General features: G+C 44.3%; 1 protein-coding gene across 1 annotated transcript in view; it reads left to right on the forward strand.

Annotated features, from left to right (window-relative positions):
• Positions 1 to 12,480, forward strand: part of DNAH9 (dynein axonemal heavy chain 9) — a 1,435,662-nt gene that overhangs the window by 816,252 nt on the left and 606,930 nt on the right. The window contains exons 46-48 of the mRNA XM_086930591.1: positions 164 to 306; positions 2,234 to 2,395; positions 6,151 to 6,384. Coding sequence (XP_086786717.1) covers positions 164 to 306; positions 2,234 to 2,395; positions 6,151 to 6,384 — 539 coding nt within the window. The remainder of the gene's footprint in view (positions 1 to 163; positions 307 to 2,233; positions 2,396 to 6,150; positions 6,385 to 12,480) is intronic.

Consider the following 12,480-nt stretch of genomic DNA (forward strand, 5'->3'; position numbering starts at 1 on the left):
TTCATAATATTTGTGTTAACAGGGTGTGCATGCTTTTTTATTAGGACAATATGTTTTTAAACTATTTAATTTACAGAGGTGAATTTGTGATTTAACACTTACCATAACATGTTTCCTAGTTTATAACAGTTTCTTTTTTAATGTGGTAATCACTTCTTTAAAGGTGAAATTCCCGACCTGTTCCCTGATGATGAAGTTGAGAACATCATTGGAGGAGTGAGAAATGAAGTTAAGAGCCAAGGATTGATGGATACTAGAGAAAATTGCTGGAAATTTTTTATCGACCGTGTCCGAAGGCAACTGAAGGTGAAATTACTCACTTCACAGCAATACCAATGAACTATTAACATGGTTGTAAATGATCAGTAATGTACAAACTCATTGTTATGGAAATCCAATGTACATTAATTTATACACATTAAATCAAACAATACATTTACATACATCAGCAGCAGGATATGAGGGCCTGTAGCTATGCAAAGGATTTATTATAAATGGCCAAGAAAAACAACCAACTCTTTGAGCAGAATAAAGACCTAGCAATCTGAAGAAGAGGATAGTGACCAGTCAGATGCAAGCAAAGCCTAAAAGGAAATTGCCTGCACGAATGGGTGTGAAATTTAATTTGCAGTAAGCAGCCTCGTTAAGATAAGAAATATGGCAATAAAGAGAAGTAATTCGATTTTGGAAGGTGACTGGGAAAGAACAGACTTTTAAATAGGGTGTGCATTGAATCTGCCCATCAATAACAGTCCTTAATAGTTGTGGCACATCACCTGCATTTTGGTTACTCTCTTTTGAGGTTGACACCAAGGTTTGTTGCATTGTTTTAAGTTTCCAATGTTAGATATGACATGGCCATTTTCAGACTTTTTTCCAGACTAAAAATGCTTTGTGTACATTTATTTACTGTCGCAGATAAATAACTAAATGTCACATGATCTGCAGTTGATGGACCTTGTGCTTTTCCAGCTATCAATAACAGAAGAGTCAAATCCCTAAACCTACAGCAGCAGGAGCAAAAAAATAACTCTGTGCTCCTGCACATTGGCAGAGGAAGCCCAGCGTGCAGGACCAGCCTGCGGGGCAGGTGGACTCGATGTCTCTGAATCCAGGAAGTGCAGATGCTTACAAGCTTCTTGTCAGTGTTCCTTGCACAGGTCCACAAACACAGAGGAAGACTGGCAGATAACAATAAAAGAGGTCAGATGATGGAGGTTGTTCCATGGCTGACAGTGGTACACATTATCTGTATAATTTTTGTTGGATCTGGCCCTTTTTGCAGGGTCATCCCAGAACTTTTTGCCTTCCTGCTGTATTTTGTCTGAGCTGTTGTTGGTGGTTTGATGACTCTGGGCACTTTATCACTGCTGTTCAGTGCTAAAGTGCATGTCCTCTATATGGTAAACCTGGTAAGATTGGTCTACACCTGTTTGGCATATTAACTTACCTATCTGTCCCTTGTACGGTGGTATCCCATATACCCAGGGCCAGTATATTAAATGCTACTGGTGGGCTTGCAGCGCTGCTTGCGCCACCCACCAAAGTAGCCTTTCAAACCTGCCTCAGGCCTCTGGCACTGCATGGTCTGAATGTGAAGTTTACTTCCGCTGTGATGTGGCACATAAAGTGGCTGCCACGCCTGTGACTCCCCTTTTACTACATATTAGTCACCCCTAAGGTAGGCCCAAGCTAGCCCTATGGACAGGGTGCACTTTCCGGGGCCTCAGCTACCTGTGGTATCTTGCTCACTTGAGGGCACCAGAGAGAGAGCAGGACAGGGTGGCAACCCACCAAGGTGGTCCCGTTCCTGAAATTACTGCGCAGCTCACACAGTAAGTGCTGAAGCGCAGTGGCTTCAGAGTTGGAGTAGAGGTGCCAATACTTTGTTGCCCTACATCTGTTGGGGGCAATTTGAGTCTCAAGAATGTGTTTGGGGCAATTTGGCTCTCAGAAATGTATTTGAGGCGAGCATATACTATGATGCACTACTGAGGGTAGTGTATATTCTAGTAATTTGGGTGTATTGCTCCCTGATGGAATGTTATCTTATCTAGGGGGATTCACAGTGACATGGTCATAAGATGCACAGGCTGCAAGTGTTTACTATGGTGCTCGCTAATTATGTTTTGCATAATGTATTATGTCGATTGTTCCTAACAGGAGAATGTGAAACTCAATTTCAACACCTATGTCCGCTTTGCATTGTGTAACAATCCTTTTCATTGTTTAGGTTGCCCTCTGTTTCTCACCTGTTGGAAATAAGTTGCGAGTACGGAGCAGAAAGTTTCCTGCTGTTGTGAATTGCACAGCTATTGACTGGTTCCACAAGTGGCCTCAGGAGGCATTGGAGTCAGTCAGTCTGCGCTTCCTGCAAGAGACTGAGAACATTGAGGTAAGACTTCGGGGGGTGCTTTGCTCCTGTTAAACGGTTTCATGATACTCATAGAGCAATTTTCCAGTGGTTTCCCTGGCATTTTGTTTTAATGAGATTCTATTTACTGGAATATTTTGCCTCTGAGCAATAGGAACATGTTGAATAGTTGCCAATGCATGTGCTGTGACCCATACCCAAGGTGAAAAATTGGCTAACCCCCACTGGCAAATTGAACATTTTAAGAAGGTAACCATGATATGGCTCCCAAGAGTACTTGTTATGGTCATGTGGACTATCTGCTATAGGAAAAATCCACTTCTGTATAACGGTCATAGCACCCCTTTTAGCACTGATAGTAACTCCGAACTCAACAACCCAACAAATAACACTCAGTAAGTTAGTGCCCAGTGCATGTTGTTTATTTTAAATAGCAACAGTCCTTTAATACTGGCAAAACGAAACACAAAAATAACAAATATCTAAAAAAAGATGACTGGTGCAAAAGCGAATAGGAACATCCCAAATGGACCTCGGGGTGCACAACAAAGAAAAGTTATTACTAACTCCTTAAATAGAAAAAAAAGACCCTGTGGGTTTTAGCCTCCTTTAGCGATGTGTGCACCAACAGAGCCCAACCCCACTGAAACTGTCCTACACCCAGATAAGCTTATAGAAAGACATACATACGGATAGGCAGTGTTTAATAGGAAGGCCTACTGGTTTTGTCAAGGCCGTGGACCATACAAAAATAAAAAACAACTTTCTGTAATGCATAAACATACCAGAACTTTTGTTGCAAACGCGAGGGGGTCCTGGCCTGTTGGACACAGCATGCTTTGCCAGTAGGACATGGTGGCATCCTAGGTTCTCATAGTTGTTTCTTTCTCTTACCTCCAACCAACCACTTGCTCTCCAGAGCCCTGGTAAAGAAGACCACTGGATCCTGCTCTACTGTGCAGTACACTTCAAAGAATTGATGTTTAAAGTGAGATCAATGCTCCTGGAGCCGTGGAATCCCTCCCTCTTTACAGGGCTCTTTGCACAGCCCAGGAGCTGTCCAGCGGGAATGGTGAAACTACAGTCCCCCGCCTCTAACCAGGGGACACATTTAAGCAAGAGTACAGTGGCACCCTGGGGACCTCATGGCAACCCAACTGGCTGTTGACTCTTTGGATTGAAATAAAAATATGGCTTGCCATAGTTCACCATTCCTGGTGCACCTGGCCCTCAGGGCCTCCACAGCCACATTTTCCATGTGTATTGAACCATCCATAGCCTTTTATTTACTCCCCAACAACCCAGCACTGCATCTCTCTTTCGGTCCTTCCACCACTCCCTACCACCAATCATTATGGATATGCCATGTCTCAATGGATTGGAAACTGCACTAAAAAATCATTCCTCACAACTTGAAAGAGGGGGTAGGCACTTCTCCACTCCTTGCCCTGATGGAAACGTATATTTTATGCCCCCATGCTCAAGCAACTATACCAAATAAATATTTCCAGATATGTGAATGTCTATGCCACTAATACCCACACAATTAATTCATGACTTAACTGGATTTTTTTCGGATTCCATTTTAACCACTCCAGTACCATCTTCATTGCTGCTATACATAAAACATTTCTGATGCAAAACTTGAAGAGCTGTGATGTCTTTCAGTGATTTCTCCCTCTTGGTGCTAGAATATAGTGGGTAAACATCCCAATCTGTCCCCGAGAAGAATGCTGAAAGACTGGGCCTGCCCTGTGTATTGGAGGGAGTGATTTCGGCTGTTTTATATAGCGTCAACATAACCCCAGGATATTACTGTGCTTTAAATAGAAACAGTTGGTTTACAAAGCTAAACTTAACTAATGCACACAGTCAGTAGCATCAATTCTAGAGCAAGCACTTTGGATGCCTGTGGGTGAAGCAGATATCCATCACTGATGCCCTTCTCTTACCATGGTGTTCCAGTGGGTGGTCCCTGTGGTGATTCCAGAGATGGAATTCATTCTGGAGTGGTACTGATGTAACAGGTAGAGTCTCCCCTTTCAAACGATACTTCTCCTGTGAAGATCACTTGATGTAGGCATAGCTGTGCCATCGAGCAAGCTACACACTGAAAGCCAATGGAGGTGCATGGCTCCTGAGGCTCTGAGTTCTATGTCAGCCGGTGCACCACCCTGTTGGATATTCAGAAAAGCAATGTCTCTCGCTGCAGGGAAAGCTCTGCCACTGCAGGTGGACACCAGAAAGGTGGTGCATGCACAAGGGAATTTCAAACTCTGAGTGCTAGGACATGACCTCCTCGTTCTCCTTACTCCATATGTAGTGAGGAGTATCTGTAGGTCAGGTTCTCTGCATGTAAATGTTGGATCTAAGGTCTCCTTTTAGCCTTTCATCTTTCAAAAATAGTAATATGAATACCAATTTTATTTCATAATGACTGCTTATCTAAAGTGCTGAATCTGATACACTTGGCAAATATATTGGGCTTGATAATGTGCCCTTGAGAATTCCAATAGAAGCACTGTCTATGGCTGAAAAGCATTCGTTATAGTTTTGTTATGGTAATAGGCTTATAGAGTTTAAAGTTAACACTTGGGGAATCCAAGGGCGAGGCCTTTATTAGTAATGGCCTCATTGCATAGTCAGCGGGATTTCTTGAGGGTATTCCCTCATAGGAATAATAGCAATACCGGTGAGTGTATTCTGTGCCCGGGGCAATATTATCCCCAACTGTTCTAATTGCTGCAAGTCGAAATGGGGGTGTTACATGGTATTAACACATTTTTTTTCCTGTACCGATCTCCAAAGGTCAAAATAAAGCAGTTTTTCATTCCACAAGTTTCACCAGTGAAATTTGTGCAGGGGAAACTCCAAAGACCTATTGATATTAATGTATCGAGTGTAATTCTGCTTCTAGTGCAAAGTTCAGTTCGCACCAGAACCAGCATTACTACTTGTGATGCTATAGTGTGTTTGATGTGTGCATTTCTGTGCATGTTGCCAGGCACAGCCCCTTCAGGTAAGAGTGGTGAGGGGTGGGAGTGGGAGGTTGATTCGACAGTCAACGACGAGTGAAACCGTCAATTTAGAAAAAAGAAAAACACTTTTCTTGCGATCGCGGCAACGCCGACTCGGCGAGCGCAAGGTAAGTGGGGGCATATTATCAAGAAGGGCGTTAAAATTATCGCCGGTTTAGCGGCAGAAACTGCCGCTAAAGCGGCGATAATGGGCTTGATAATGTGCCCTTGAGAATTCCAATAGAAGCCCATGTTCACACCATAAAATTGATTTCTATTGGAATTTTCAAGGGCATATTATCGAGCCCATTATCGCCGCTGCTAAACGGGTGATAATTTTTAACACCGTTCTTGATAATATGCCCCGTTGTTTTTTTTTTCTTTTAACTTTCCCTCGTCATTGACTGTCGACTCCCCTCCCACCCCACACTCCCGCCCCACCACTCTTACCTGCACAGATCGCGCCTGCACGTTGCATCGCTTCATTACCACTATGCCATCTTCACACGGCTTTCACCTGGTATGTGAGTTGCCGTAGACAAAAATACCTTCCAATTTAGAACTGCATTTGTTCTTTTAACTGGATATAAAGTAACATTTTTCAACAAGCAAAAAAGAAACGTTACATAAATCTCTTGAAGGTTCATCCAATCAGGAGAGCTACGTTAATGGATGAGCCCTATGAATTAATAAGTGAACCATATCACAATTATTGCATGTTCTGTGTTTAATAATACTTTCTTTTTATCTGCATTCCAGCCAACGGTGAAAGAGTCAATAAGTAAGTTTATGGCTTATGTCCACACCAGCGTCAACGAGCTGTCCAGGAGTTACCTGAGCAATGAGCGTCGCTACAACTACACAACACCCAAGTCATTTCTGGAGCAAATCAAACTCTACCAGAACCTGCTGCTCATGAAAGGCAAGGAGCTCACAGCCAAAATGGAGCGCCTTGAAAATGGTCTTCAGAAGCTCAACAGCACAGCTTCACAGGTAGTGGGCTACTCACACCATTGTCATAGGGGCCCAGTATTCAATGGTTGATTCTTGCTGCTTCATAAGATGAATCTTGGGGAATCAGATGCACCAATTGATTCTGCTTTGTCCGCATTATGTGTGGCCTAGCACCTACATTAATGTAAGGATCTCTGTTAAAAGGGCTCATCAGAAGTCCACTTGCCATCCCGCTCCGAATGGGAATGAGAGCTTGAGGGCAGATCAGGATTACATGTTGTCTGGTGGCTACTACTGCTTCCTACGGCTTTTCCTAAACACTTTTTACTGGGCGGAGCCTAGTGAAAAATGTGTGTTAAATCTCTGAAAAATGTTTGCAACCGAGTGGGTGGATACATGAGGGGGTTCCTTGTTATTCCCCATTCCGTTATGACCTATGAATCTCAGATTGATGCAGGAATACAGCAACCAGGAAATACTGCATCTGAAGTGCCATCATTTCCCTGGTCCGGTATAAGCAGTTATGGTGTGAAAGCATGATCATATGTTAGCCATGCGATCAAGGCAGTTTGTGTATAATTAATGTTTTTTAAAATCTAAAACAAAGACGACTCACTTTGAATAATAGAGACTTTGACCTGTTTGTTGTATCAGAACATCAAAGCCTGTAGTGTGGTCTGAACTTTAAGCGTCTTATTCTTCAGCCTACATGTTCGTCCTTCCTCATTAAAGTCCCAATAGAGCGCTTCATATCCATGTAGTGCTACGATGGGGATTCTGTATAATAGTCTGTAGAATCCTATGGCCAACGAAAAAGTAAGGACTGGTATTGACTGGCCTGTAAGCAATGCCGGGACTCTCATCAGGAGGTCACTGCTGCTCGCATCACACATTGCCCGTGCCATGCTGCCAAGGATAGTAACATCACAACTACTGACCATCACACTCCTACAAGTGTGACAATGTGGAGTATATCCCCCCCCCCTACCCCCTCCCCCCAAGGCTTTGACTCACTTGGGCAGCAGGCAATAGTCATGTTTAATGTATATTGAATTAATAATTTAATGTTGTTGTAGTCCTCTCTACATTAGCCAGATGAGGCCACCTTGTGGCAGACTGTCACAAGTGTTGTTGTTGACAATTAAGTGCTGGTGCCCAGCACCGGAAACCACTGGCTCAAATTAAACACCTCCTGCAAGAGTCAATAAGTACTAAACAAATGGAAAACGGAGTCAAGTTACACTTAGACAGACATTTGGTTTGTAGAATATATTGCTTCGATTTTGTTAGGCTTACACTTATTAACGCCTTTTTTCTTAGTAAATGTGTTAGTTCCCATAACAAATGGTAGTTCCTTTACCACGACGTTAGGTCACATACTGACTGATGGTCCTAATTTGAACACTATTTGAAAGTATTCGAATATCTCTTAGTCAGCCCAAAGTGCTCACATCTAATCCATCTGCTCTTTCCAGGCAAGCCTACGTGCAGAGCCATACAAAGAAAACAAGAAGCTGCAAAGGAACATTTTTTGCAATTATATGCCTCAGTTTCAAGACGGTCTCCTGCGGTTTGTTGTGCATAGAGCCAGTGCCTGCTCCCTTTATGTAGCTGTTGTAAGCCTTTTGTAAAACTGGCAGGTTAATCCACTGCTTGTCTCTGCATAACAGCTTAAACCCCCTTAAAGCCTCCATTCACACATGCATACAATGCGTGATTGCTTATTCTCGGCACTGGGTCGTAACTGTAACCAGCTGAAAGTCCCACCTCAATTTCTGAAATCTCAAAAGCTTTCAAAAGGAACGAGAAATGTGCAGCCGAGTTTGTTGACTGTACTGATTATGTACCCCAACATGCTTCGAGTAATTTCGAAGTACAATCGCGCCTTTGTCCTGGTGGAAATCACCTTCAATAACACAGAACAACAGGAAAGGAAAATGGATTAACTGCTGAACGTTTGAGTTCAAATAATAGCTCTGCGATCAGTGTTCGGAACCATATCTCAAGTTTGAGCTGTTACATTAATTTAAAATATATTCTTTTGGAATTTAAAGCAGCACATTAACCATATTAGCATACCAATGCTCCAAATATTGCTTCTAGCTAACAAGATTGTCTCAGGAAAAGTTTTTAAAAAGTAACTCAATTTACTGTTTATTTATATTTAATATATTATAGTCCGTATTCGACTGCATTGTGCCTTTTTCAGTTACAACCTGCATGTTATTTTAATTATCCGAAGTAAAAATGCTAGACCGTGTGTCAAATTGTTTCCATCAAAATATGTTCACCATGCTGCACTGCAATTATCTGTGATGCAATATACTTCCGGTGCAACACATTGTGTAGGTACATAAGGTCGCTTCAGATCAGGTGTCAGCAGTTTATATAGAAGATAAGAGACGTTGGCTACGAGGTTCACGTTATAACTCGTTGGTTTGGGCGATTCAATTCAGATAAACTTCAGACTTCCTGAACTGTTGGCATATTGACAGATTCTAGACCCTTGAGTAATTTTGAAAATTGAATAAAATATGTGTTTACTTATGGAGCCAAGGTGCCTGCATCACTTATGGAGGGAGAGTAGTTGCTGTTGATAGGAAAGCATAGTGCAATTTCAGGTTATGCAAAGGCCTCTAATTAATTACACTTGGGCCTGTCTTACACATAGAGCGCTCTTTCCTGTTTGCATCATGGCACACCTTTAAATAGGTGCACGGTATGTCGAAAATGGAAAGTGCGCCTTATTACAGAGAATGCACTACCCTCAGGGTAGCCAAAGACTCGTTTGGGGTTAGTGATCGATTCACAATGAATGTGAAAGTTCTTGATCAAACAACTTTCATCAGACTTATTCCAATGATAAAACAGTTTCTTAAACCCAAAACGTTGTCTGTAATGATGCTTGAAGATCCACCACTCATCTGAAACTTACAAATGGTATCTTAAAGGAATTGTAATGAGCATGATGCACCCTAATAGATTGTATGGGTTCTGTTGAACTTCTATGAACTGAACGCTATCTAGGGAGAACGAGCTCACCCACTTAAGCATGCAAGCTACATCATTTGCAGAGTTCTCTGCTGTGTGAGAATACTTTCCAGAAGCAGGATGCTACAAAAGTGATTGCAATGAAATCTAAGGGCTCCATTGATTACATGCAGAACAATTGGATCTATAACCATGAACACCATCCACTCCGGATCACCGTCAGACCCCTGCCCCCACCACATCTTCAACAAAGCGAGCTCCATCATCGCACCCCAACTCCGAAAGATCTTCAACAGCTCATTCAAGACCGCCACCTTCCCGGAAAGATGGAATCACGCAGAGATCAACGCCCTACTCAAGAAACCCAAGGCAGACCCAAAGGACCTCAACAACTACTGGCCCATCTCCCTGCTCCCATTCCCGGCAAAAGTAATCGAGAAGCCATCTGATCCCTGTTTCACCAAGCTGGTTTCTTCTGTTTGCTCAGCGCCAAGATGCTCCTTCCGGAGCGATAGTCGCGCTATACAAATTCCAATAAATATCAAATAAATATCAAAAGATCATCAACAGACAACTGACCCGCTTGCTCGAAGATAACAACACCTTGGACTCGTCCCAATCCGGTTTCCGCAGCAACCACAGCAGCAAAACCGCCCTCATTTTCGCCACGATGACATCAGGAACCTGCTGGACAACAGCGAAACCGCGGCGCTCATCTTCCTAGACCTCACGGCCGCCTTCCACACCCTACGCACACGCCTCTACAACGTAGGTATCCGCAACAAAGCCCTGGACTGGATCACCTCCTTCCTCACTGACAGAACCGAGAATCCGCCTCCTGCCATTCCGACCCAAAGCCACCAAGATCACCTGCGGCGTACCCCAATGATCATCCCTCAGCCCGACCCTCTTCAACGTCTACATGACACCGCTCGGCAACATCGTCCGATCTCACAACTGCAACATCATCTCATATGCCAACAATGCCCTGCTGATCCTATCCCTCACCAAAGACCCCGCCAAAACCAACTTCCACGATGGAATGAAGGCCGTCGACAAATGGATAAAGAACAGTCGCCTGAAACTGAACTCGGACAAGACAGAGGTCCTCATCCTCGGCTCCACCCCCTCCACCTGGGACGACTCCTGGTAGCTGGCCTCGCTGGGAGCGGTGCCGACACCTACCAACCACGCTCACAACCTGAGGTTCATCCTGGACTTATCTCTGTCAATGACCTAGCAAGTCAACGCCGTCTCCTCCTCCTGCTTCAACACCCTCCGCATGCTTCGCAAGATCTACAGATGGATCCCCACTGGAACCAGAAGGACGGTCCCCCCTTGCCCTCGTCACCAGCATGCTGGACTGCGGCAATACCCTCTATACGGGAATCATGGCTAAACTCCAGAAGAGACTTCAATGCATACAGAACGCCTCTGCAAGCCTCATCCTCGACGTTCCCCGCCACAGCCACATCACTGCCCACCTGAGGAACCTGCATTGGCTCCCCGTCAACAAGAGGATCACCTTCAAGCTCCTCATCCACACCCACAAAGCACTCCACGACGCCGGACCAGCATACCTCAACAAACGACTCACCTTCTACTCTCCCAACCGCCAGCTTTGCTCCGCTGACCTCGCCCTCGCCGCCGTTCCACGCATGCACCGAAAGACCACTGGTGGCAGATCCTTCTCTCACCTGACCGCCAAGACATGGAACTCCCTCCCCATCCACCTGCGACCGACCCAGGACCTGCTGACCTTCAGGAGACTTCTCAAGACCTGGTTGTTCGAACAGTAGCAGCCCCCCCCCCCCCACTCAGCGCCTTGAGACCCTCACGGGTGAGTAGGGCGCTCTACATATGTTTGATTGATTATATGTATGTCATCTAATGCATTTTAGTTTTTAGTGAGCCTAACAAAGTTAGCCACATGTGCTTCATTTGAATATGTAAATGGAGTAAGAGACCTGGGTCCTTATTAAAATGAATGACCCAGGGGCGTAATGGGCATTTGCGCTCACTTTCTGAGCCCCAGGTGCACTTTGGTATTACAGAAGGGGGTGCAGACACATGTGCGTCCCCTTCAGTACTACCGATAGTGCTGGCGCACTTAAAGTGCCAACACTGCCTTCAAAGGGTGTCCCATTCATTTGCATAGGGGCTTGCCCTATGCAAATGGGTGAATTCCTTCGCCTCTGCACACACGCCATATTACAGACACAGGCACAGAGGCAAAGAAGCTCTCAGGGGTGCACTCACATTGCACCACCTACTAGGTGAGAGCAGCCCTCTGGAGGTGAGAAAGAGGGACCTAGGGACCCCACAGACATCCCCTTACAGAGGGTGCAGTCGCTGACTTCACCCGCCTGCAAGGGGATCTCTAGTCCCTATTAAAAGTGCAGGCAGGTTGCTGCCTGCACTGTGAAAACACGAGGTGGCAGCCGCTCAGTATTGTCATATGAATGCGCTGCCCCGGGGGCAGTGTGTGTTCACGGCTGCACTGGGGGCAGCACATACATCGAAATAGGGCACATTGTCATTGTTCACGCCGAGCACACCTTTCAAAAGGTGCGCCCAGCGCAAACAATGTCAATGTGCAATATGGCCCCAGGTTTGCTACTTTATTTGCATGAAAATTGCACACTATAAGGACCACACTAAATCAAACGTAGCATTCTAGGGACAAGCAAATCATATGAAAAACAGAGATAGGTAGGTACATGCCTGACATGGAACGCGAGTCTTAGCACTAAGACATTTTGCATAATTTGCTTGTTCATAATTATGCAACATTTCTGAACAATTACATGAAATTATGCAAAAACTATGCAAAATGCAAATCAGGCATTTGGAGCTATATTTTCTATATTTTAGTACGAAATGTATCTTTGCATCCATTTTGAATGCAAGATCGCATTTCACATGTAATAAAGGGGAAAAAACACAAGCACTGCGAACGAGAGCCCCTCGCATTCTGGTATTCATATTTGTTTCCCATGCACTTGCACTACATTTTTGCTGTGAATGGTGTGTACATTACGTGGCATGATGTCACAGCGTAATCTCAGGAATTTTGCGTAACAAGAGTAAAGTTTTCTTCTTTAAGCGTCCTTCCAATACTGTAAACATCTTCTGTTCAGCGCT

The sequence above is a fragment of the Lissotriton vulgaris genome, chromosome 7 (assembly GCF_964263255.1).
Source record: "Lissotriton vulgaris chromosome 7, aLisVul1.2, whole genome shotgun sequence".
NCBI classification, from domain to species: domain Eukaryota; kingdom Metazoa; phylum Chordata; class Amphibia; order Caudata; family Salamandridae; genus Lissotriton; species Lissotriton vulgaris.